At 50.1% G+C, this 27,175-nt stretch overlaps 1 protein-coding gene across 2 annotated transcripts; it reads right to left on the bottom strand.

The window, feature by feature from the left end:
- Positions 1 to 673: 673 nt before the first annotated feature.
- Positions 674 to 25,694, bottom strand: Bag3 (BAG cochaperone 3). Of its 2 annotated transcripts, none has more exons than XM_042701437.1 (4): positions 25,221 to 25,694; positions 8,970 to 9,296; positions 5,808 to 6,206; positions 674 to 2,031 (listed from the first exon to the last, which is right to left on the bottom strand). In XM_042701437.1, the coding sequence occupies exons 1-4, from the start codon at positions 25,404 to 25,406 to the stop codon at positions 1,192 to 1,194; spliced, it is 1,752 nt and encodes a 583-aa protein (XP_042557371.1). In that variant the 5' UTR covers positions 25,407 to 25,694; the 3' UTR covers positions 674 to 1,191. The 2 variants fall into 2 exon arrangements, with proteins under 2 accessions (XP_042557371.1, XP_042557372.1); XM_042701438.1 differs by having other exon boundaries at positions 674 to 2,028.
- Positions 25,695 to 27,175: the final 1,481 nt, after the last annotated feature.

Genomic DNA, 27,175 nt, shown 5'->3' with positions numbered 1-27,175 from the left:
CATCCCATCTGTTTTGGTGACTCAGTCAGAGAAAGATGCCCGGAAGTCTCTCAGAGCACATTTCCAGCCCCTGGTGACTTGGACACCACAGGATACCTTGGCAAGTGTGGAGGGCAAAAAATACTGTCCGAGGCACTGTGGCTGCTGGCTGGGCCAGTCCAAAGGGGTGGGCAGGCGCCTTCATCATCCGAGTCCGCAGCCCTCAGGCTTCTCACAGTTCAGTTGTTCCTGAAACTGGAAAGTGGCCCAAGACTCATTCTCTCAGGACAGGTAGAGATAGCACAACTAAGCAGCCAACTAAGAAATGTGTTCTTGATTTAGTTTGATGAAAGCTAGTGACCAATCATCTTGATGCTGCCCCGTTTTTCAGAAACCACAAAAAACAGCTAGGTAGTGATTCATGTCTGTAATCTTAGCTACTCTGGAGGCTAAGCTCTGGAGGATCACAGTTTGAGGACAGCCTGGTGAAAAGCTCACTTCTTGTTAACAATAAAATGCTAGGCATGGTGGCTTGTGCTTGCCAACCCTGCACCATGCTGAAATAGGAGGATCGTGATGCAGACCAGCCTGGACGGTGGAGTGACTCAATTGGTAGGTAGAGTACCAGCCTCACAAGCACAAGGCCTTGAATTCAAACCGCAGTTCCCCCTCAAAAAAATCCACAAAACCATTAAGTTATATAACTACTTTATTATTCCTTTTTCCCCCCAAATGTAACATTAAAGTCATTCAACATACAGATATTCCTATGGCTCCTTACACATTCTTTTCTATCTAAGGTTAGGTATTTGAAGGAGATGAAAATCATCCCATTAAAATGGCAACATTTCTGAAAAATGGGTTTCATATTTCCGTGGTGAGAAATCAACTCCCTGTGCACCCTTCAAGACTCCTTCAATCCAGAGCTCCAAGAAGACAGCTCACAGGCACGGCTAACATTCTGTGCCATGCCCATACAGGGCCCCACACAAGCAATGGGTTAAACTTCTGAAGCAACTGCTTTATTTATACAGAGTAAGAATACAGAAGCAAAGCATCACTTTCCTTTCAGCCCTTTTATTAGTGCTTTGCCTCCACCCAAGTTACTGCGTACCAAGTGGCTATGAACAAAAACCGACTGACAGCCCCTGAAATGCATGCAATCCTAAACCCCTAGAGCACGTCAGCAGTCCCTGTCCCCTGGTCTGTACTTCATTCGGTGCCAGCTGAGTCCACTGTGCTGCCCGGAGCTGGAGCTGCTGCTGCTGCTGCTGCTGCTGCTGCTGCTGCTGCAGCAGCTTCTGGCTGCTGGGTTTTAGCTTGGGGGTCTTCATTTCCGTCACTTTTCTTCCCTTTGTCTGCTGCCACAGCACCCATCCCTATGATTTCCTGCAGCGGCTGGTCAGTTTCAGGGTTGCTGGGCTGGAGTTCATAGACCTGGATTTGACCCGGGACATCGATTGCTTTCTGCTCCAGTTTTTCCAAGATGGTCTGAACCTTCCTGACCCCATCTCTCCGGGCCTGGCGCACATCAGCTCGTCCTTCAGGGTCCACGGAATCCAGAGCCAGCAGCTCCTTGGTCAGGTACTCCTCAATCATCAGGTACTTCTTGTCAGTCTTCTTGCCTTCGAAGCTGTCCACAGCCTGCTCCAGCCCTTGCACCTTCTCCAGGATGGCTTCCACTTTCAGCACACCTGGATGCTTGGGGGGGGCCTCGGCCTCTCCTGCTTTGAGGGGTGTGGCTTCTGCAGGGGCAGGACTGGGGGCTGCCCTCTCTGGTGCAGCCACATTCTTGGGAGAGGCAGGGACGGCAGCTGGTGGGGCGGGACTGGGAGGAGGACAAGGAATGGGAGGCGAGGGGACCTTTACTTCGGTCTTCTCAGCGGGAGGAGGCTGTGGCTTCTGGGGCGCGGGCTTGGGCTCTGCCTCCTTACGGATCACCTGAATGGGGACGTGTCCAGGAGGGAGGTCCGGTGCAGTGGGACCTGGCTTGCTTTCTGGTTTGTTCTCAGGTTGAGCCACAGGTGGAGATTCTCGATGGGCCACAGGCTGCTGAGAAAAAAAGAGATAAAGAAAGAAAAAAGCATTTATTGACTTTATTAGAGATAAGGGAGTGGGGAAGGATTTCCTTGTAAAGAAATTTTTACTAATTGGCTGGAAGCCACAGACAAGTAGCTAGTATGAATCAGGGAAAAAAACACAAACAAACCTGGGAAATAAAAAAAAATTTAATAGCCCAAATAAAAAACCATTCTATCGATCACAGTGGCCTATGCTGCCTGGGTAGCTATTAGACATCACATGTATAAGGATTTGGGGTGTTTTTTGTTTTGTTGCCAGTCCTGAACTCAGGGCGTGGGCACTGCCTGAGCTTCATTTTGCTCAAGGCTAGCACTCTACCACTTGAGCCACAGAGCCACTTCCAGCTTACTTGGTTCACATGGTACTAAGGAATTGAACCCTGGGTTTCACGCATGCTAGGCAAGCACTCTACCACTAAGCCAATTCCCAGCCCCTCCCACCTACCCCCACCTTTTTTTTAATGGTTTCTTGAGACAGGATCTCACTATACAGTCCAGGCTGGCCTTGAACTCATGACCCTTCTGCCTGAGCCTCCATAACTGGCCTTGTACGTGGCATTCTTACTCCTTTTTTGTGTGCCAGTATTGGGGTTTGAACTCAGAGCCTTACACTTTGGCTCAGTGTTTTTTGTTCATGGTTGCCATGCTACCACTTGAGCCATACCTTCAACTCTGACTTTTTGCTGGTTAAGTAGAAGTAATTTGTCTGTTTAGGCTGGCTTTGAACCTTGATCCTCAAAGCTCAGCCAGGTGAGTAGACATTTTTTAATAGTAAGGGAATGAAAGCTGATATAATTTTCAAATGTGAAAACAGCAAAAGCTCATTGTGGCTGCTGATCAAGGCTGGCGCGAGCGGATCCTGAGTAGCTCCACCTTGGCGTGCAGCCAGCAGCCTGCGCCAGGCCCTCCCTTCCTGCTGGGCCGCCTCAGCTCACCGGTGACCTTTACATCTCCTGTTCCGGAAGAGGACAATCTTCTTTTTGAAACCTCTGACAGTCCAGTGGTTTCTGCCCAGACTGCAGTATCTTTGAGAATAAGCAATGTTCCAAATAGTTAACCCCAGAGGAATTCTACACAAGCACACATGTGCCAGAGCCCGACACACCCATGAAGCAGCACTCCACACTCACTTCTGACTGTACAATCTTGCACATGACTAAAGGCCATAGTTATAAAAAAAAAAAAAATGAGATATGCTCAAAACAGGACTGCTATAGCTCTTCTAGCATGTGAAAAAATATGTAAAATCCGTCAGACTGCTGGGCACTAGTGGCTCACACCTGGAATCCTAGCTACTTGGGAGGCTCCGATCTGAGGATCATGGTTCAAACGAGCCAAGGCAAGAAAATCCCTGAGACTCTTATCTCCAATTAATCACCATAAACCCAGAAGTGGAGCTGTGGCAGTAGCAGAGCAAAAAAGCCTCGAACAATAAAAGTTTAGGGACAGCGCCAGGCCCTGAGAGAGTTCAAGCCCCTGAAATGGCACAAGCACAGCAGCACATGCACCCGGACACATGCATACGCCTGCAAAACCTTCCCGAGCTTCAGCAACTGCAAAGTAAAAGTTGAACTATACTATTTCTACTCACAAGTAAGAATATTAATTCTAATTTCATGCTCAATTAATCAATCATGAACGCCCTAAAAATGGTTCTTTGAACAAGCTATAAAAAGATGGCTACCACGATCAAGTTCATAAGGATAAGAGTATTAAATATTGTTTTACCGATTATGAGAAACATGGGAAAGGCGTGGGAAAATCTCTACTTCCCACTTCTTGCCCAGGATTATAAATCTGAGGTAAATCTGGTGACAGCTGTCTAAGCACCAGCAACCTCCTTTCCCACCAAATTGCTTTTGCCAAACTTCATTCTTACGACTCACCAACCCATCATACACCCTGGCTTTGGGTTGCAGAAGCCATGAAGGCTGCATGTAAGAGGTAGCTTTGGGAACACAGGAGAGGCTGCCCCATGGCCTGTATTCTGCAAAAATACCACGGTCATGAAAGCACTGCAAGGTGGAGGAGCTGTTCCAGAGATACAAGAAGAGACATGGAAGGACTGGCCTCGTGACCCCAGACTCCATCTGAGATGGGGAGACTACTGTGAAAGACATTTGAAATGGATGGAATAATGGATGACACTATTTTAAGAATTCCAAGCTGGGGGCTGGGAAGGTGGCTCAGTGGTAGAGCGCTTGCCTTGCATGCTCGAGGCCCTGGGTTCGATTCCTCAGCACCACATAAGAAAAAAGCCGGAAGTGGCACTGTGGCTCAAGTGGTAGAGTGCTAGCCTTGAGCTGAAGAGCTGAGGGACAGCGCCCAGGCACAGAGTTCAGGCCCCACGACCGGACCCAAAAAAAAAAAAAAAAAGAATTCCAAGCTGGGCGCTGGTGGCTCACGCCTGTAATTCTAGCTACTCAGGAGGCTGAGATCTGAAGATCTAGATTTGAAGCTGCCCAGGCAGGAAAGTCTGTGAAACTCTTATCTCCAATTAATCACAAAAAAAGCCAGAAGTGGTGCTGAGGCTCAAGTGGTAGATGGCTAGCCTTGAGTGAAAGGAGCTCAGGGACAGCGCCCAGGCTCAGAGTTCAAGCCCCAGGACTGACAAAAAAATTCCAAAGGGGTTGGAGGTGTGGTTCAAGTCAAATTTGAATCCTAGTCTCTGACAAAAAACATTTTTTTTCCATGAAAATTTCTTAAAACCTGTAGTTCCACTATAGTTATGTTTTTCTTAGGAAAAGTATTTGCTAACTGTTTAGGGGCAAACGGGCATAATGTTTGCAAGTAACTCTCAAGACAACTAAAATATACAGATGACGCAGACAACAAAAGTAGCAAAATGTGAATTTGGGTGCAAGGTACACAGAACCTCTTTGTGTGACTCTTGGGAGGGGCTTTCCTCCTAAAAACTGGGTTAAAGAGGAATTCCATTGCTCAAGTTGCAGCCAGAGGGCCCAGGGCCACCGAACTCTAATGATGTGAAACTGTAAGCTGGTGAGATGCAGTCATCCTCCAGCAGCCAGCCTCCCTCCACAGCAGGATGAGAGGCCAGTGCCCATGACCTGCAGCAGGCCAGGATGGCTTCCTTCTACCACCAGCAGCCAGCATCAGCCAGGGACCACATGTCCTATCGCAAAGGGATCTGAGAAAGGTTATCCAGACATGGTTCTTCGTCATCAGGCTCAGAGCTAAAGACAAAAGATAAGCACCTTGAAATACAAAAATCACATCCCAACAGAGCACCGTGAAAAAGACTAGGAAGCTCCCTCCACAAAGAGGCAAGACTGACTGGTGCCCTGGAAGGCAGGAGGTCTGCGCTGTGCTGGCCTTCTAGGAAGTGAAGTGGGTCCTACCTGATCAGTTCACTAAGGGAGTGCGTAGAATGGCTTGTGAGTGGAGACCCCCGTCTCTACTCCCCGTTCATGGCCCGAGGGGGCAGCTCTGATGCAGTGCACAGGCACATATGTATGTATATATATATATGGGGAGGAACTCAGTCCCAGGTGTGTGAGTTCATCAAGCCGTCTCCTCTGCCCCTAGAGCAGCTGCGATGAAAAATAATCCACTGAGAGGAAAAAAAAAAAGCTGCAGGAAGCGTGGAGGGTCCATAGCCATAAGCCTGCATTTTGTGAGGACCAGCAATTCCCAGAATCCCCCTTTTCTCCAGTTCCTCTCTATGTTAGTCAGGCAGGGCTGATAGGAAGAGATACCGCTGCGGCTGTCTGAAACAACTTCCCATACCTGGGTCCTGTCCACCACCGTCTGCACACGGATGGGCGACGGGGAGTGCACGGGTGTGCTGCTTCTGGCTGGCGAGCCTTCCCTGCTGGACACGCCCCGGACGGGTGATCTGAAAGGGGACGCCGCCCTCGGGCTCCGGGGCTCCCACTCGTCACCCTGGATCTTGTGGTACACAGGCTGGTGAGTCTGGTATTCACCCTGTGGAGCTGGGTAGTGAGTCTTCTGGGTTTGGTGGAAGGGCTGGGCTGCCGGCCGGGCGGCGTTCTGCTCATGGATCACTGGGATGGGGATATAGCCCCGGGGGAGCTGGTGACTCCCCAAGCTGCTCCTGCCGGAGGAGGGCAGGCTGGCCGAGGAGGATGCCGATGAGCAGTCTGAGGCAGCTGGAGACTGGGACCTCTGCAAGACACAAAGGGTAGAGGCCACAGTGCCACGAGGGACCCACTGGCTGGCGCTCAGCCTTCCACTGATTTCCTGCGTAATAAGGCAACACTTTCCCCAGTGTCTCCTGGAGATGATGCTGTTTTTCCCAGCAGGGAGGTGGAGCTCAGGGGTACAGCACATGTTTAGTGGGCACAAGACCCTATGTTCAACCCCAGCACCCTCCCAAAAAAGTGGCTCACGTCTGTAATTCTAGCTTGTATGGAGGCTGAGAGCTGATTGTGTTAAAGGCAGACCAGGCAGAAGAGTCTCTGAGACTCTTATCTCCAAATAACCACCAAAAAAGAAAAAGAAAAAAAACCCCAAAAAGCTGGAAGTGGATATGTGGCTTTGAGTGAAAAAGCTAAGGGACAGCATCCAAGCCAGGCCCTGAGTAGAAGCCCTAGTACTAATGCACATGCACAAAGTAGTATTAGACAGAGTTCTGGATGAAGCTTGAGTTCAAATTCTTAGTGTCTCAGTAGGTCTCTAAGTCTTATTTGAAACATGGGAAAGAGTACTCCACCTTCTCACTGGGTGGTTTGAAGCTAATGTAAAATCATCTGTGCCTATGTCTAGCATGGGCAGTAGTATGTACAGGACACCCTGAATCCTTTGTACAATCATGTGTGTCTGTATCTCAGCATGAAGCAGTACATGCAAGAAGTGCTAGGTCCACTGTATCTGTGGTTACTGAGTATCTCTTTCCTGATCCTTAACCCTTTTTCTATTCACCTATAGAGAAGGAAGCTGAGCAACTGACAGTGTGTGGATCCCTAGTGGAGCCTGGCATTCTAGAGAAGGAGACGGGCCTTTATCCACTTAACTCCTAAGAGCCTTGTTAGCTTACATTTGCTAAGATACCTCTTACCAGTATGTTTGATTTTTACAGTAAAAACACTATAAATGCAGATACTGTGTCTTCAAAAGCCTCTCAGTATCCTACATAAACGACAGTTTTCACCAAGAAGCAGGAGGGGAGCTCAACAGATTCAGAACAGAACTGAGGGTACTCAAGGCTCTGGTGCAGATACAGTGAAGGTTTGTGCTTAAGAAACAACGTCAGGGCTGGGAAGGTGGCTTAGTGGTACAGTGCTTGCCTAGCATGTATGAAGCCCTGAGTCCAATTCCTCAGGACCACATACACAGAAAAAGCCAGAAGTGGCTCAAGGTAGAGTGCTAGTCTTGAGCAAAAGAAGCTTGGGACAGTGCCCAGGCCCTGAGTTCAAGCCCCACTACTGGCAAAAAGAAAAAAGAAAAAGAAACAGTGTCAGAAACAGGAAAATTCAGAGTGCTTACTACTCACAATCTGTTAGGTCCACTGTCCCACAAATCTCAACTAAGAACCAGATGATCTTTCTGTTTTGTTTTGTTTTGTTGCTGTAACTGGGATTTGAACTCAAGGCCTTGTGATTACCAGGTAGGTATTCTACCACTGAACTACACTCCCAGCCCTTTTTGCTTTAGTTATTTTTTTTAAAGGTTCACTTTTTTCCTGGGTTGGCCTGGATTGTGATCCTCTTATTTACATCTCCCATGTGGCTAAGATACCAGTATATACCACATCCAGCTTTTTCCTGGTTGACAAGAGGTCTTGCACACTTTTTTGTTCAGGCAGGTCTTGATCCTCCTGATCTCAGCCTCCCTTGAAGCTAGGATTACAGTCATGAACTACCAAGCCCAGCTTAATATTCTTTATCTATTAATGCACTAAACCTACCAAGGTACTTTGAAGTATTGATATTCAGGGCAGCAATACTATCCTAAAAAGCCTTTTTATTATTATTATTGCTGTTGTTGTTGTTTCCTTTTAAACTGTGGGACACTCTGAAGGCAGGGATGTAGTCCAGTTTTATTTACCAACACAATTATACACAGCATTTATCCATGAGCACTGAACTGAAGCAAATATATTGCTCTCCTTGACCCAGAAAACCCAGCAGGAATTAGGAGGAGATTATGAAGTTGACGGCTTACATTCTTATAATTACAATTTGGGGTGGGGTGTGCTACTGAGGAGTGAACTCAGGACCTTTCACTTTTGCCAGGCAGGCACTCTACCAAAGCCATGCCTCCAGCCTCTCTTTTTTTTTTTGCCAGGCGTCGGGCTAGAACTCTGGGCCTGGGTCCTGTCCCTGAGCTCTTCGGCTCAAGGCGAGCGCTCTACTGCTTGAACCACAGCACCATATCCGGTTTTCTGGTGGTTAAATGGAGATAAGAGTGTCAAGGACTTTCCTGCCTAGGCTGGCTTTGAACTGTGATCCTCAGATCTCAGCCTCCTGAGTAGCTAGGATTATAGGTGTGAGCTACCCGTGCCCGGTGTTCCAGCCTCTTTTAAAACAACAAAGATGGGCTGGGAAGGTGGCTCAGTGGTAGAGCGCTTGCCTTGCATGCATGAGGCCCTGGGTTCGATTCCTCAGCACCACATAAGCAAAAAGAAAAAAGCTGGAAGTGGCGCTGTGGCTCAAGTGGTAGAGCACTAGCCTTGAGCTGAAGAGCTGAGGGACAGCGCCCAGGCCCAGAGTTCAGGCCCCACGACCGGACCCAAAAAAAAAAAACAAAAACAAAAAAAAAAAACTACAAAGATAAGCTATGTAACTCCTGCCCTGGCCACCTAAACCCCTATGAAATACGGGGACCAGGCGGAGCTGTCAACTGCAGGAGCTCTGATGCTGTGGCCAGGCTCCGAGGCCCTGCAGGGCACCTGGTACCTGGCCCAGGGTAAGCCAAGCCTCTCCTTACCTCAGGTCCATGAGAGGCGGGGGGCTGAGCAGAGGTAGCCGCCGCGCCCTGTCCACACTGCTTGTCTGGCTGGACGGCCTCTGCCATGCTGCGCAGAGGTGACTGGGACCTCTGAGGGGCAGCCGCAGCTGCCTCGGTTCGGAACCGCTGCACCCCAGGCTGAGGATAGGCATGGAAAGTGTGTGGCTGCCGGTGCTCAGAGCCTTCGTGGAGGACAGGAATGGGAATGTAGCCTGGTCGGAGCTGGGGGTACACAGCCTGGCCTTCCCTAGTGGGCAGAGGCCTGGAGCCGTCCCGGGAGGGGCCGTTGGCAGAGGATGGAGTTTCCTATAATAAATCAAGGAGAAACACAGACTGATTAGAAATGGAAGAAAACACACTTGAAGAGAAAACAGATTGGTGCTGACTGCTCTCATCTTCCAGTGGCCTGGGGGAGACACAACATTGCTTAGCCAGCATGGCCCCATACTGCACCCCACGGCCCAGAGCCTGGCCAAACTGTCTGTCTCTTAGAGGCTGCGGTGTGGTTGGAGATTAGAAGAGGGGAGCGGAGGAGCCTTGGTTGGCGAGACCACTGGCGACAGGGGCAGTGGATATGTTAGAGAGCTGCTGACTGCTCCCTAGGTCTTCAGAGACCCAGACCAGGGAATCTCCCAGGCAGAGCATTCAATTCCAGCTTCTAAAGAACAGCAACTAAGCTGTTTCCCAAAAGGCCCTCAAGTCTCCCACCTACACAGAGAGTCGAGTGGACTCAAACACAAAACCCCATTTGGACATCTTTTTGTGTGTGTGCTAGGGCTTGAACTCGGGGCCTGGGCATTGTCCCTGAGCCTTTGTGCTCAATGCTAGTTCTCTACCACTTGTGCCGCAGCTCACCTCCAGCTTTTTGGTTTCTTTCATTGAAGAATCTCAAACTTTTCTGCATGGGGTTGGCTTCAAACCACAATCCTCAGATCTCAGCCTCCTGAGTAGCTAGGATTATAGGCGTGAGCCAGAGAAGTGGGGAGAGGGGGGCCAGAGGCTGCTTCCTTGAGAATATTTCTAGAACGCGTGTAATGAAAAGGAGCTACACGGGAATGATGAAGGCACACGGAAGGAGAACAAACCCTGAGACTGAGTCGTGCTAGTGTCAGGAGCCCTGCTAACAAGAGACTTTGCCTGGTCAAGCCTGAGTCAGGCTCTAGAACCTTCTCTAGGCCCCTCTGTGCACTTCCAGGTAGAATCCAGTTTTAGTAAAAGAACTGCTAAGTCAGGTTAGCCAGAATCTCCACGTCTCTCTGAGGATCCAGGATACCTGACCCTGTTCCTTGTGTCCACTCCCCACCCCCAGGAGATGTCTGACCACCCTGGCCAGGCTTTAGCAAGAATCCTGTTGGGTCAGTTTAGCCTGAAGCCTCTTCCCCTTGGTGGTTTTATCCTTTGAATAATTTTCATCCACGGAATGTCACCATGCCCCTTGGCTATAAATGTCTCTTTGCCTAGGCCACACTGGGCATCAAGCCCCATCCGTCTCCCCCTGCGGTGGTCCACACACCTGTCACAGTGGTTCCAAATAAAGTTTTCCTTGCTGTGTGTGCTTCAACAAATACCAGGGTCAACAAATACAAGGAGTAGTTGGGGTCCCTCTCTTACATTCTCTCATGAAGTTCTCTCTTCGGTGGCCTGGCTATTTTGGGACCCTTGAGAAAGCCAAGTTCCAGATGTACCACAAGGAGAGATCTTATTTCAGACAACAAGGCTGGCCAGCCACCCATTGGTCAGTGTCATCTCTTACCAACCAGGGGCTGCACGACTCGCCTCCCATCCATCAGAGTTAAGGAGAAGAAAGAAGCCAGCCTGGGAGAGGCCTCAGGCGCAGCAGCAGGGCACGAGGCTGAGAATCTATGAGCCTGCAGGCTATAAGTTCCCATGCTGCAAAACTGGCCAAAAGTCAGGGCAGATCTGGAGAGCTGATTTGATTTGAATGAAGAGACCAATATCTCTGTCACATCTCTACTGATGTGTAAGTATGGGAACCAGGTGGCTGGCTCTGGACTTTAGTCCGTTCGGGCCATCCTCGGCCTTCTTCTTGAGACTTTGCACCTGGAAGGGTCCCCAAAACACAGGAAAGGCAAGGGTATCACTTTGTCCTTGGGGACACAGGCAGACAGGCACTTGGCACTCTCAGATTAGAATACCCACGTGCTCATGGCAGTGGCATTATTTTTGTCTGCTCAACTCTCAGGTCACCCAAGAGCAGGGAGCAGATCCAGGCTCACATTCAGAACGCAATTCTTGCTATGAGGGCAGCTCAGGGAGTCGCCAAGAGGCGCTGAAGAAACCTCTGCTCGGCGTAGAGGTAACAGACCTCCTGGCCCCGCTCACTAAGTGCACACAGCCAACTTTCCTCCCAAGGAAATGGGGGCCTGTGGAAGCCCTGGGATATTTCTTTGGGGCTCACTGGTTCTCAGCCACTGCACGCCCCTTGCAGCCAAACACTTGCAAACCTGAGCTCCTTCCTTCAGTGCTCCCCATAGGCTCCGAGGGATCATGGAACCAGTGAGATGTGATCTCCTGAATGGAGCTGAGTGGGGCTGACGGGCTGAATGGACAGACAAGAGGCAAAGTCACTCGTAAAGCAGGTGAGGCTGGATGTGAGGGACCCACGGGCCCTTCCAGAAGAAAGCTAGCCAGACAGAAGCCAGTGCATTCTTGCTTCCAAGTGAGCCTGGACAATCCTCTTAGCCTTCATTTCCTTTTCTAGAAAATACAGTAGATCTACCATGGTTTCCTGAGACATATTAAGAGGGACACCCAGAGGGACCATGGTAAATTAACTTCCCTCTAGACTCCAAAAGACCCAAAGTAAAGGACAAAGCTAACGATAATGATAGAAATCAGACTGTCGTCGCCTCTGGAGAAGATGGCAGTGGCTGGGAATGGCATGGAGAGAAACTGGTGGTGGCGGTACCTACGTGTGGCCCCGTATGTAGGAATCTGCCACACTGAACACATCTCTGCAGCCACACCCCGCCGGATCACTGGATTTTACAGGTGATGGCTGCCAGTCTCACACCCTCATAGCCAGATCCTTCGGAAACGGAGTCCTACGCAGGAAGGACTCCTGGGAAAGACCCTGCATCCAAAGGCACCAGTTATATTCTGTTCCTCAACTGAGGAAGAAAAGGGAGGAGAGAAAAAAGAGAAGAGGAGCCAGGCCCCGGCGGCACACACCTGTAATCCTAACTACCAGGAGACTGAGATCTGAGAATTGCAGTTCAAAGCCAGCCCGAGCAGGAAAGTCCATGAGACTCATCTCCAATTAACCACCAGAAAACCAGAAGTGGCGCTGTGGCTCAAGTGGTAGAGCTCTCACCTTGAGCAGAAGAGCTGAGGGACAGCGTTCGGGCCGAGTTCAAGCCCCACAACCAACAACCAAAAAAAAAAAAGAGAGGGAGAAGACCCCACCCAGCTTGCGCAGGGACTATGAAGGCACAGGCTGGAGCCAACATGCAGTCTGGGTCTTTTCCAGAAGTGTCAAGTGTAGGTCTAGACAGGAAAGAACAGAGGGCAGATGCCGGTGGCTCAAGCCTATAATCCTAGCTACTTAGGAGGCTGAGATCTGAAGATCAAGGTTTGAAGCCAGCCCAGGCAGACAAATCCTCAAGATTCTTATTTCCAATTAACCAACAAAACGCTGGAATTGGAGGCATGATTCCAGTGGTAGATCACCAGCCATAAGTGGGGAGAAAAAAGAGCAAGAATGAGAGGCTCTGGTGCTGGGAAGGTGACTCAGTGGTAATGCTTGCCTTGCATGCATGAGGCCCTGGGTTCGATTCCTCAGCACCACATAAACAGAGAAAGCTGGAGTGGTGCTGTGGCTCAAGTGGTAGAGTGCTAGCCTTGAGCTGAAGAGCTGAGGGACAGCACCCAGGCCCAGAGGTCAAGCCCCATAATCGGAAAAAAGGGGGGCGGGGCTGGGAAGTTGGCTCAGTGGTAGAGTGCTTGCCTTGCATGCATGAGACCCTGGGTTGATTCCTCAGCACCACATAAGAAAAAAAGGCAGGAAGTGGCGCTGTGGCTCAAGTGGTAGAGTGCTAGCCTTGAGCTGAAGAGCTGAGGGACAGTGCCCAGGCCCAGAGTTCAGGCCCCATAACCGACCCCTCCCACACACACCAAAAAAAAAAAAAAAAGAATGAAAGGCTCTGAATTCAAGCTCCAGTACTAGCACTGAAAAACTAAAATTAAAAACAAACAAGAAACAATAGTGTTCTCAAGTTCTAGCACATGTCTAGAGTCTCTTGATTACATTGGCATCTTTCAGCTAGGATTCCCTACTGGCTGTAACCTGGCTAATAAAAGTAATCTGGGATTGGGACTCTGCTTCCTTGGGGTTGGGTTGGTGGGTTTAAGCTGTGTGATCATGTGACAGTGACAGGGACACAAGCAGAGGGCTGCAGATACCCATTTCCCTCCCTCTTCAAGAAGGCAAGCTCATTATCCTTATCTTTGGTAAAGACACCCGGAATATACATACAAAATCCAATTAGGAAATAGGAGCCCCTGGGCCCTACTTTCAATGCTTATCTCACTATGTTAATTTCTAAGACAAATTAGTTAATTCCTCTCTGTTGTTTGCACATTGCTTTAAATTCCTCTCAGGTTCCTCTTGGGGCACCAAACAACTTCATGAGATGGCCATGATGAAAAACAGAAAAAGGTCCCCCCAGATGTGCCCTATTATTACTGGAGAAAGCCTGAGGTCAGGCTCTCAGCCTGGTAAGTGCTGTGCCTGTCCACCGACTGCTGCTCAGTACATGCGCAGTAAAGGCGCAGCCGTGGCAAAGCCTGCACTTGCTCTAGCACCCTGCTCTGCCCCAGTGTGTCACAGAGCAGCTTGCATCTCTCCCTGCACCTTAGTCTTCTGACTGGTAAATGAGGGGAAGCCCAGAAATATTCTCCCCAGCCGTGGTTTTCAAGACTGTAGTAGGTGACTGCAGTCAGAAAATGCAAACAAAACTGCAGGCCCTAAATTCTAACCAAGCAAGTACGATTCAACAGGTATGTGAGGACCCTGGGAAACCGGAATCTGAAATTCCCATCAGAAATTGCTGGAACTCAAGGCATTTGGAAATTTTGTGTCCCAAATGAAGAGGAGGACCTGGCACCTGAGGCTCACATCTGTAATCCTAGCTACTCAGGAGGCTGAGATCTGAGGATCGCCATTCAAAGCCTGCTCAGGCAGGAAAGTCTGTGAGACTCATCTCCAATAAACCACTCAAAAACTGGAAGTGGTACTGTGGCTCAAGTGGCAGAGTGCTTACCTGAGCTGAAGAGCTGAGGGACAGCACCCAGGCCCAGAGTTCAAGCCCCACAGCAGAAGAAGAAGAAGGAGAAGGAGAAGGAGAAGGAGAAGGAGAAGGAGAAGACGACGAAGAAGAGGAGGAGGTTGCAGATGGCCCCACCCCAAGTCCTTGTACCTTAGAAAGTCAGACAGGAAGAATGGCTGCTGGGTACATGCTGTGCATGCCCATTACAGTGTAAGTTGGGCACACAGGAGTTCATGGAACAGCATGGAGGTTTGGCCTGCACACATCCACAGCTGGTCCCTTAGATGGCAAGTGGCCAGAATGTGGCCTCAACCTGGCTGCAGAGCATGGGGCTCTTCAAAGAGGTGACTTGACACCTACAAACCACCACGCTCATCACCATGGTCTGAGCTAAGGGCAACGGCAACTCACAGGGCTGCCCCACAGGGCTCCCAACTTGACGGGCCTGGAGTGCTAAGTAGGACACCGAGTCTATTAATTGGGTTTTTAGGCCAGAAGAGGCTCACTGGGGTCAGGTCTTGAATTTAACTAACGATATTTCTAAACTTCTAAAACAAAGAAAAAAAGATAGGAAAAAAAGATGGAGGAAAAGAGCAATGATGGAACGCGTCCTGTAGCTAGGAAGTAAGTGGCGTGGCTCACCTCTGTGGGGCAGAGACACACCGCGCTTTCGTCCCGTGTAAAGAGCTGAGCACCTACCTTCTGTTACAACCTCTCACCTCCAATGACAGGCCATAGAATATATAAAGTATTATTGCTAATTTGATATATAAACAGCCATTTACATCCTGTAAATCAACGGTTATGGTTTAACTCTAAATTCTTGCAAATACCACTAGATTGTGGCATTGTATTCCTGTACTGTTTAGGGCTCTTAATAGACTCGGGAAATCCTGAACAAGCCAGGCTCACCTTCCCCCAAGTCCATTTATAGCACCTCTGAAGAGGGAGGTTTTGTCCTGGGACTGCTGATAAAATAGGAAGTCTGTGGGCCTCCCCCAAGTCATGGTGAATGGAGTTTCGTCCTGATGTCCCTGTTATTCCTAAACATTTCATTTTGCGATTAAGAAATCCCTTGTCCTGATGTGTTTCTACTGGGAAAAAACAAAAACAAAAAACAACTTGCAGACACGGGCAGCACTGCTCCTTTTCACAGCCATGTCCAAACAAACAGCAATGAAGCAGCGGGAGTCCTGGTCTGCAAGCTGCCAGTCTCGCCTTCAATCCCTCCTTACTGCTACCAGCTGCTGGCTTCCAGCAGAGTGCCCTGGTACTAAGACTCAGTTTCCCCAGCTGTAAAAGTTCCAGCCCTTTCTAGGGGTTTCTGAAAGGTTTTTTTTTTTTTTGGTCGGTCACGGGGCTTGAACTCTGGGCCTGGGCGCTGTCCCTTAGCTCTTCAGCTCAAGGCAAGTGCTCTACCACTTGAGCTACAGCGCCACTTCCGGTTTTCTGGTGGTTTATTGGAGATAGGAGTCTCACGGTCTCTCCTGCCCGGGCTGGCTTTGAACCACAATCCTCAGATCTCAGCCTCCTGAGTAGCTAGGATTACAGGCGTGAGCCACCAGCGCCCGGCTCTGAAAGGTTTTAAGTGAAGTAAGGCATGAGGAGGTCCACAAACTAAAGCCATTCCACTCCCTGTCCTCTACAGTCATATCCCCATAGTCCAAAGTTACTGAAGGAGCTGGTTTCCTCCAGCAGCAGCTGCGTGGGCCTCTTGTTTAGGAAGTCCTGTTGGGTTGGTTTTCACCCACTTGGTAAGAAGCCTGTAGTAATGAGTGAGCAGCCCCTTTATCTGAGGGCCTTAAGAGCACTACTTAGCAAGGAAGGGTCTGTACACAGACAAAACCCCCACTGGGCATTGGCCCTCCCTGCACTGAGACCCTTGTTCTACCAGAGGGAAGAAAAGAGAAAAACCAACCCAGGTGCCAGAAGGCCTGCCCTGGAGCAGAAGGTCTGCTGGCATCTTCTCCACAACCTCCCTGGTGCCCTCCCCAAGGATTCCACCTAGCAGATGTTTGGGTGGGACAGAGCCCCATGTCATGGGGGAAAACTGGTGCACAGCCAGGCTGAGAAGCTCCTGAACTCACAGCTTCGGGGAAAATGAAACATTGATCTATTTTCTCTTGAGGGGTGGGGCCCATGTCACCTGATTCAAATCCACTTAAAGCTAGGAGTTATGGGTGGGAAGTCGCCTGAACTTTCATAACCAGGAAGCACACTCAATTATCTCAAGGATTTATCCCACACACAGAGTGAACTCAGTGGCCAACACATGGGCATTTCATCCACTAGATGACAACCATGTGGCTTTGGGAGGTACTAGTGAGCAGTGCATTGGTAGATACACAGTTTGTACAAACTACAACTTGCCAATTCATCAATGGAACACTTCTCTGATGAGATCTCTAGGTAGAATTCCTGGGGGCCTCTTCTTACTCCAAGTGGCTTCTTAAAGCATTCTTCCACAATAATCACCCCTCCCCTCACACAAGATGGTGATGATCATCAGAAAACCCCTTCTTTCCTCTCCTTCAATTTGTGGTGCTTACAACCCCTTAGTCCTGGGTTCAGATGACAAGCCTTGGAGGCCATCATTAAGGTGCCCCCCCAATTAGGCTCCTCTGTTCCTGTCTGGCTTTGGGCTCAGGGCTGCTCAGGGCTGGGAGCCTCCTTCCCTCAAGGCGTCCTAACACTGGGACATCCTAACACTGGAGCACAGGAGAAATCACCACCTCTCAGCCTGTCTAGGACAGGGAACTCAGGACAAGACACCAGCTCACAGGGCTCAGGGAGCTAGTGGAGGCTTCAGAAAGCCCAAAGTCTTCATGTAGTCCCCTGCTGTATTCCATTTCCTACCCATCTACCTGCTACCCACACCAGGGGCACAGGAAGCCCAGAGCAGGTTTCTAAGGATGTCAGCTAAACTTGGTACAGAGGGAGGAGGAGCGACTCTGTGCCTGACCAAGAGCAGAGAGACGCAAGCACAGGTAAGTCTGCTGTGTGGGACAGCCAAATGCCTTGCTGCGAATGCCCTTCCGGCCCACAGGCGAGGCCATACACCACTCCAGGGCCCACACGTGCTACAGTTCAGGCTTTGCTCTAAGCACCTTCAATGCAACATCCTCTTCTATTTCCCATAACCTGCTGGACCCATTTTAAAGAGGGTGAAGACTGAGGCTTGTAGAGGGCAAGCAATTTTCCTAAGCTCTTGAAAACCAGGTCTACCTGATGGTAAGGCCAGGCACATGCTCCTCCTCCTTTTGCTACCTCCTTCCTGTCATACCGGTATACTGTGTGTCAGCGTTCATGTGTGATTCACGTCTCCAGTCCCTTCGTCTTCTCTGGGCAAAGCGCAGAGAGAGGGAAAGCTATTTCACTTCTGGCTAAGGCTCAGACCTGGAACATTCAGTCCGACTTTGCTCTGGGTCAGCGAGCCACGGCTCTGTGCTGAGTCATCGGGCCGACCAAGGAAGGGCGAGCAAGAGCGAAGACACTCAGCTCCTCTGAGTCACCACAGCCCTGAATTCGACGCTGGTGCCACTGTCGTCAGGGGCTCTAGAGAAAAAGACCCTGGTCTACCTGGCAGAAGAGAGAGACCCCCCTTCCCCCCCACTAAGGGCCTGCAGCACTGATTCTAAATCCCAAGCAACCAGTGGAGGCTGCCTTTACCTATATTCTGACGCTTCCTTTCCTTCCACTGCCTGCATTTTCAAAGTGGTCCATTTTTTTACTTAGGGTCCAAGGAGAGTTTAAAAAAAAAAAGCTGACATCCTCCCCCCCACCCCCAGTGAGCACCGAGGTAGGAAATAGGAAACGTCTGGTCTCCCAACAGGATGCTAAGAAATGATGGGTGGAAAGTCCCACCTCAGATCACAAGGGCACCGCTCTGTGTGGGAGCTGGGAGTAGCGAGGTGTTCAAAGGCCCTTGGCATAGGCAGAGAGCAATTCTGCGCTTTTCAGAACGGACGATGAAGAAGCTGTCTGTGCACGGTGCCTGATCTTACTGCCAGCCACAAGAAAAACAAATTGAAAAGACTCCTTTCCCAGAGCCAGGCTGCGCCTGCACAGACGTGGACTGGCGTCTGGCTTCTGTGGGCTCCCAGCACTCCTGCAGACCTGCAGGAAGCTGTTGTGTCACTGGTGGGAACAGACCAGAGCTCCCCCAGGCCTGAAAGGATGGACACTGCCATACTGGTGCAGAAAAGGCCATTCAGAACGCGATTAAAGGGACAGGCCTCAGGGGGACACCTGGAAGCCCAGGACAGCACTGCAGAGTTAAGGAGCTGACAAAGCGCTTCCTGTGACACATAGCCCTTCTACGTTTCCAGGCAGCTTTTCTTTCACCAACCCGTCTGGGCCTACACTGCCATTTGTTCAATTTCTCCCAAGCCTGCAGGCCCTGCCAGGCATCGAGAGGCAGAGGTGAAACACTGTCTGGACCTCTTGGCAAAGCAGGAGATAGCCTACCTGTAGAAAAAAAGCCTCAGCTGGGCACAGGTGCTCACACCTAATCTAGCTTACTCAGGGAGGCTGAGATCTGAGGCCTGAAGCCAAGCCCAGGCAAGAAAGTTCATGAGACATCTCCAGTTAACCAGCAAAAAGTTAGAATTGGAGCTGTGACTTAAGTGGTAGAGCAGCAGGCTTGAGCAAAAAAGCTATGGGACCAAGCCCTGAGTTCAAGCCCCAGAACCACCCTGCCACCCCTGCCATCCACAATGTACAAGCTGACAAGGCCTCATGAACACAGCAGGCGCTCAAGTGACTTTCAAACTGCATGCATGAAGAAAAGGGCCCAGCAGTTCAGCCCAGGCTCGGGAAATGGGTCATCATTTCTCATCCACTATACAGAGACGGACCCAGGCCGTTCATTATCTAGGGTGTGCCTGGAGAACCAGAGTGGGAAGTGGCCTGGTCACTAAGGGTAAGTGTGCCTGGTACCCAAGCAGAACCCCAGGACTGGCTCCGGCAATCTTTCTGCTGTGCCACAGACAGGTACTCTCCTTGGAGTATTCCCTCATGCATAAAAACATAGTAGTTTCTATCTTCAAGAGCCAGCTTGAGTATTTAGAGAGACAAGGTCATAAAGGCATCTCACAGGTACACATGTAGACAGACCATAAATATTATGCTCAGACAGGCCCTGTTGGCTCATGCCTATAATCCTAGCTACTCACGAGGCTGAGATCTGAGGATCGCCACTCAAAGCCAGCTGGGCAGGAAAATCTGTGAGACTCTTATTTCCAACTAACCACCAGAAAAACAGAAGTGGCACTGTGGCTTAAATGACAGAGTACTAGCCTTAAGCACAAAAACTCAGGGACAGAGCTGGGAAGGTGGCTCAGTGGTAGGCGCTTGCCTTGCATGCATGAAGCCCTGGGTTCGATTCTTCGGCACCACATAAGCAGAAAAAGCCAGAAGTGGCACTGTGACTCAAGTGGTAAAGCGCTAGCCTTGAGCTGAGAAGCTGAGGGACAGTGCCCAGGCCCAGAGTTCAGGCCCCACAACTGGCAAAAAAGAAAAAGAAAAAACTCAGAGACAGCGCCTAGGTCCTGAGTTCAAGCACCAAGACTGGTACAAAAATAAAATAATTCTCATTCCTTCCTAAAGAAATCCTCTCTGATGAAGCTTTTGCAAGCTGCCCACTTCCTGAAAAGCTGTCAAGGCCCCAAAGATATTTTCATAGAAATGTGAGAAGATTTAGTAACACCAGATATCACACAAGTATCAGACATGCCAGACAAAGGACAGGGATCGACTCCTGCATCTAAGTGAGGGGCCTGGTCTCAGAAGTCTGGTTATGAATCTAAGACATGAGGCAGAAACAGATGCAAGGTGTGAAGGGATTCATGGCAGTGGAGAGCTGGGGTAAAGACAGGATTCATCAGTCCTGGTCAGTCTGAGAGTCTCCTAATAAGCAGACCTCTGTTTTCCATTCCCAGCTTTTCTACTTAAGGCCTCTTAAAAACTTAAGAACACATTAATGCAGCAACACTCAAAGGAGAAAAAGCAGGGTTGGATCCTATTTTGGATGGCAAACATCAGAACAACATTTTAAAATGTCAATAACAAGTAATAAACATGCAGAGTGGTTTATATAAGGCAACTGTGTGTCATTCCAGAAACAAGGACAGTGCTAATCAAGCCTCATGGGTGGTATGAAGCCTTCTGACTCACCACCAGCCCCGACAGCATCCAACATTTAAGCCTTCCCAGCCCTGGCTAACGTCAACCTGCCACAGGTCCTCTGTGTACACACAAACCAGGATACAAACTATGTTGCAGTCGGTTCTTATGCAATTCAAACACAGGCTGTTCTTCAGAAATGAAGGTCTTGAATAGAGCTACCAACCCCTGTTGCCATACTCTGCATCTCCATCTGCAAACACTCTCTTCTAACAGATCAATTCAGCCAGGAGCAGAGAGGCCTTTACTCGATTATGACTGCAACTTTCTGAAATGCAATGAAGGAAAATGGCCACTTATTTTCTGATGGTGCTCTGATTCTAAGATTCCTAACAGCTTGTAATCGATCTGCAAAGAGCAAAATGATCTCATCTTCAAGAAAATTCTGAAGCTGAAGTAGAACAAATGGGTCTCTCCACTTTAATCATAACTGAAAATATTTTCAATTTGTTCTGAAAGAATGTTTCTACTTCTCACAGCACTTGAGGATAATCTGTCAAACAATGATGGCCAGATTCTGTGGGTGGGCACCACAGGAAAAAGGGAGAAGTCTTGCTCGCTTCCTCCTGGGAAGAAGGTGGTCTCCCCAGTCTGGCTCTACTACCCTGCCAGACCTTGTGCAGGGATGTTCCCTCTGCTCCCCACACCACCTCTACCCCAGGAGGCACTGGAAAGCTTCCCCAAGAAGCAAAGTATAAGCTGAAGAAAGCTGTACAAGTCAGATATGAAGCAAGCCAGGCCTGAGAGATTGCAGGGCCCAAGGAGAGAGAGCAGGACATCCTTGCTTCGCCTCTACAAAAATGGGACCAGCAGCCACTGTGGCGCTCAAGACCAATCTGTCAGAGTCAGAATCACCAGAAAGCTTTTTCTGGGTCTGACTCTTGAGTAATTCAGATTCAACACGAGGTAAGTGGAGGGGAATTTGAATTCTTTAAAGGTTTCCCTGGAAGCTGCCAAATTGGTGAACCCCAAGATCCACAAAGTGACACAGCTCTGCTCCATGGTGGATAGGGTCTGCCTGTCCTCCTATGGAAGTGCGTGAGGTACCACACTCCTGTTTATTCAGAGAACATCAGCAAGTGGCTGCAGGGACTTGTATAGCTTCCAACTCCAAAGTGATTGCCACCCTGCTACAGTCTGCAGGAAAAGGGGCCTGGGCTGGTACAAACTTGCCAGGAGATTAGCTGTAAGGCCAATCATGCAGAAAATCAAAACCCAGCAAGACTGTAGGTGGGGAATTAGAAAGGTGTTGGATAAAGACAACATCTTTGCCTCCATTCGGCACAGGATGACAGGTTACTTGCTTTCATTTGAACCCTGTAAAAACAGGATGAAAGACTTGCTCTAACCACTTGATCAGAATGCACAGGGTCAATTTTGAAAGGACAGAGTTTAAGACTAAATGAAACAGGCAGTGTTAAGCCACGAGCCAGTGGTGCTCACTCCTGTAATCCTAGCTATTCAGGAGGCTGAAATCTGAGGATAGCCCAAGTAGAAAAGTCCATGAAACTCTTATCTCCAATTATCACACACACACACACACACACAGAGAAAGAGAGAGAGAGAGAGAGAGAGAGAGAGAGAGAGAGAGAGAGAGAGAGAGAGAGAGATAGAAGTAGAGCTGTGGCTCAAGTGGTTGAGAACTAGTCTTGAGCAAAAAAGTTCAAGGACAGTGCCCAGGCCCTGAGTTCAAGCCCCAGGTCTCTCCCTAAAGAAAACACAAAAGTAAAAAAATAAAAAACATGAAGTGCCAGACTTTTTCTTCTTTCCCTGAAAGCCATTTCTTTACCAACATGGTTTGACCAAACATCCTGAGGCTGAGTCCTCCACAAAAGCTTTCTCATGCTTTCAAACATGGCAGCATTAAGAAACCAATTTCTAATATAAAATAATACTGAGATTTTTCTATGGTATACGGTCTAGAGTAAGGTACAAATTCACATAAATGAAGCTGCATTTGTCACCTTGATATTCTATGAGTTTCCAAAGCATGAGTTTAATTCAGGTGCCAATAGCTCATATCTGAAATCCTACCTACTCAAGAGCCTGAGATTTGAGGATCAAGGTTCAAAGCCAGCCTGGACAGCAAAGTCCATGAGACTCTTATCCAGAAGTGGAGTCACTTTTTTTTTTTTTTGGGTCGGTCCTGGGGCTTGAACTCTGGGCTTGGGCGCTGTCCCTGTGCTCTTCAGCTCAAGGCTAGCGCTCTATCGCTTGAACCACTGCGTCACTTTCGGTTTTCTTTTTTTTTTTTTTTTTTCTTTTTGTCGGTCATGGGGCTTGAACTCTGGGCCTGGGCACTGTCCCTCAGCTCTTCAGCTCAAGGCGAGCGCTCTACCACTTGAGCTACAGCGCCACTTCTGGTTTTCTGGTGGTTTATTGGAGATAGGAGTCTCACAGTCTCTCCTGCCCGGGCTGGCTTTGAACCGTGATCCTTAGATCTCAGCCTCCTGAGTAGCTAGGATTACAGGCGTGAGCCACCAGCGCCCGGCTCGGTTTTCTTTAGTGGTTTATTGGAGATAAGAGTCTCAAGGACTTCCCTGCCTGGACTGGCTTTGAACCGTGATCCTCAGATCTCAGCCTCCTGAGTAGCTAGGATTACAGGCGTGAGCCACCGGCGCCCGGCCAGAGTCACTTTTGACATCTAGACAGACAGACGTACTGCCTCTTATTCAGACAGCCACATCACATGGTTCTTTTCTGGCTCTTGGCGCTGGCCAATGACCTTTGTAAACGACTTGGATTCTATGTGTTGTTTATCAGTAAAATGAAGAGGCTGAACTGAAACACTGTGAAAATTTCACATCGACTTTTCTGACTTAATGCTTCATGTTTTCTGTTGAGAAAAATAGTAACTCCTACCTGAGTTTCCCTCCTTCCCACCTCTTTAAATAGATTAAAAAACAAAACACTGTAGGTTCAGGAAGATCCCAACTTGCTGGGTAAGTTTCGCATGGAAAACAAAAGTGCTGGCAGTACTCAAACCGGATTCAGACTGTCAGGTGTCTACAGGAAGGAGACCTCAAAAGGAAAGATACACACCATACTAGTGATTTCCTACACCCATGCGGCCTGCAGTAACAGGACTGGTTTAAAATGAGCACAAGTTTCACCCAATAATAGATGAAAACAGACACAAAAAGACACGTGTAATTGTGCCCATCCCAGCTAATTATAGCCTCTTGTGCTAATTTCCAGAAATAAATATACAATTAATTCCTTGTGAATGTAAACTGCTGAACATACACTATCTCATTGCTTGGGACCAGTTTTAATTTTAAGGAAAAGATGTGCAGGCTGGTGGGTAGCTCAGTGGTATTTAACTAGCCTTCTCAAGGCCCTAGATTCAATCCCAGCACCACAATAATTAAATAACAAGGGGAAAAAGCATGTAAAAATCTAGATATATGGATTGATTCTCTAAAATAATGTTCCTAAAGTTTTGGTGCCATCCTAGGCCTTGAACTCAGGGCTTTTTTGTTCAAGGCTTCTGTTCTACCACTTGAGCCATTCCAGCTTTTTTTTTTTTTTTTTGGTGGGGGGAGGGGATGAAGGTGGATAGTGGTGGTGGTTTAATTGGACATAAGAGTCTCACAGACTTTCCTGCCCCAGCTGGCTTCAAACCACAATTCTCAGTTCTCAGACTCCTGAGTTGCTAGGATTAAAGGATTACAGCTCAAACTTCATAGAAATTAACAAATTAATATAGCAATTGTAATTTTTTATTCATTATAATTTTTCAATGAACAGGTTCACTCCAAACATATTTTCCAATATTCATGCTCCAAAATGTATTTTGTTTCCTTGGGGGAGCAGTTCATGAGCTTATGGAGCCCAGGCTGGCCTTGAACTCTGCAATCCTCCTTCCCCAGTCTGTGGATTACAAGTGTCCATTGCCCAGCCTGGCTTCATCGCAAATGTACATTTTCAATCTCTAGAAGGTGAAGTACGTGAGGCATTCATCTGCTGTATTGGCCGGAGTGCCCTACTCAGTTGTGGTATACGGAAACAATTCCTAAAGTATTTTAATACCACAACAAGGAAGGAATGGACGTCATTAGAAAAACATACCCATTCTCTTTCTCTCCAGTGTGAGGCAATGTCTCAGGACAATAGCCACGCAGGAGAGTCTCGAACTTACAAACTCTCTGGATGAAGCCCACCCTATTGGCGTAAGAGTCACACTAGAATTCTTTCTTATCCACAGCAGTTTCAACCACGCAATCTGGGGGGTGGGGGAGTATTCACACCAGCCTCCTGAGTCACTGCCTGAGCCCAGACAGCCAAGCCAACATCGCTCTCAAACAAGTTCTGGAACTTGAAGGTGAAATACCCGAGAGATCCCCACCCTCGCTGGTGTCGCCCCCGGCGCCCGCCGGTGCCGATCCGCCGGGAACTCGAGGCCCGCGGACAGAGGCCGAGGCGGGGCCTGGCGCGGGCCTGGGCAGCTGGCCGGGCCGGGCCGCCCCTTCCCGGGGACCCGGGAGGCCGCGGGTCCGGCCACCGACCCTCCGCCCCCGGGATCCGGCCGGCGAGGTAGGGGCAGGGAGGGACCGGAGGCTCGCCCCTCCCTGGCCGCCCCTCGGCCGGACGCCGGTCAAGGGCGGGTGTGGGGAGGGCGCTCGCGGGGCTGCGGGCGTCCCCGCCGGGGGCCGCGGTCCTGCCGGGGGCCGCGCGCTCGCCGCGGGCGTCACAAACCGCGGCGCTCCCCCTTCCCCGGCCCGTCCGCCGTCGAGCTGGGGCCGCCGGCCCGACTCACCTTGGGGCCCTCGGGGGGCACGCGCGGGTCGTTCCACGTCGTGGTGCGGCTGTTGTGGTCCACGAAGAAGGGCCAGCCGGTCTGCGGGTCGATCTTGATCTCCCAGCCCGGGGGCAGAGGGTCGCGGTCGCCGGCGCCGGCGCCGGACGCCATCTGCACCATCGGGGAGTGGGTGGCAGCGCTCATGCTGGGTGGGGTCCGCCCGGGGCGGCCGGGGCGCAGGCGGGGGGTCTCGGGTCTCGGGTGCGGGCACCGCTGCGCGGCGGGAGGAGCGGGAGTCCTGCGCGCCGCCGACGTGTCCGGGAGGCCGGCGCCGGGCACCTTTATGAATTAAAGGAGGGGGTGACGTGGCCGGAGAGGGGTGGAAGTGTCTGGAAATAGCCTCCGCGCTGCCAAAGGGGAAGGAGGAGATAAAGGGAGGCAGCAACTGGCCGGCTAGAAACTTCTAGCCCCATCCAGAGAAGTTGGCGGCCACCTCGGGTTGGATGCGGAGCTCCGCCCTGAGTCATCGGCTATAATCGTGGCGCGGCGGGGCGGGGCCGGGCGGCTTGAGGGGCGGGGTCTGGGCGGGGTGTCTGGCTCCACCCCTTCCTCCTCCATTCCCCGCCTCCTCCCGCGGGCCCGGCTGGGCGCCTTCTCCCCGCGGGGCGGCGGGGAGCCTCGGCGGAGCGCGGGCGCCCAGCCAGGACGTGCTCCGTGCGCCCCGGCGGGTTTCGGCCTCTAGAGTCGCCGCCACGCCTTCGCGCCGCCCGGGGGTTCCCGGGCCTGCAGTCGGCGCGCGGCGTGTTTGTGGGAGAAGGAAGTCATCTTGAAGTCGGGGCGGGGGGGGGGGGGTTGCGCCCACCCCGCGCTCTCCGCCAGGACGCGGACAGGGGACAGCGGCATCCCGGAGTTAAGTCTAGATCGCGGTCCCCGACGGGCTTGAGGCTGTGCCCGGGGGAGCCGGCCGGGGGAGCCGGGGTGGCAGCGGTGCAAACCTGGGGGACAGGACGCACCCGCTGACGGCTGGCCTCGGGTTCCTCATCGCGGGGAACCGACTTTCAGTTGTATTCTTTTTCTTGGTAGAGAGTGGTGCTGTCTTAAAGCTGGACCCGGATTTGCAAAATAAGGGACTGAATTAAACTGTTTGGTTTTGGGGTTTTTTGGGGGGTCTGGCTGAGTTGATGGGGACTGTACTCCTTCCCTCATTAAGCACCCTATTTTCCAATGTGCTTCAGAAAGAGGATGTTTAGGAGACCCAATTTAGATCCTTAAACATATTGACTCCTTTCCTTTCCTCGGAAATACCGTGGGTTTAGCTTCCCAGCTCAGATTCAGAGAATGTTCTGGAACCTTCAGAGACAGTACCAGGGAGCTTTTCCTGCCCTTCAATTAGTCCTTCCGGAGTAATTCTAGAAAGGCCTGCCAGTCATCTCTAAAGGAATGTTTTCCACTTAGAGCAGCTTTGAAGTTCCAGATTTCAGTTTTGTAAAAGCGCAGAGGTGAGGGGGCCCCAGAAACTAACCCAGGTCACTAAATACATCAGGGACTGATGGATAAACCCAAATGCCAGCAAGCTAGTTTACTATAAGGAATAATGTTTAAGACTAGATCTTAGATTCACTGGCTAGTGTCTGTAGCACTGAACACAGGGCTAGGCCCAGAGTCCAGATTCAATAAAAGTTGATGTTTATTATAGGTTGACTCCAAAGTGAATTTTTCTTTCTATTCAGGGAGGAAACAAGTTTCTCAGGGATTAACAGAGCTGCTTCTGATGGTTGTACTATCCTTCATTTGGGACTTTGAATGGATTTCTCTAAAACAGCTGTAAGACTTGGAGAGCTGTCTGGAAGAAGTTCCTGTGAGCCATGCTGAGCGGCCCTGTTGGTATTTTTTCCCCCTTCCAGTCAGAATGCTTGTTCTAGAGGCCTCTCCCGAGTTCACTTGACAAGGTCAGAGCTCATGCATAACCTTGG

Source organism: Dipodomys spectabilis, unplaced genomic scaffold (genome assembly GCF_019054845.1).
Source record: "Dipodomys spectabilis isolate Male_0828 unplaced genomic scaffold, ASM1905484v1 ptg000289l, whole genome shotgun sequence".
Taxonomy (NCBI): Eukaryota; Metazoa; Chordata; class Mammalia; order Rodentia; family Heteromyidae; genus Dipodomys; species Dipodomys spectabilis.
Note: the sequence above shows the minus strand (reverse complement) of the source record. Positions and strands in the feature narration are given on the sequence as shown.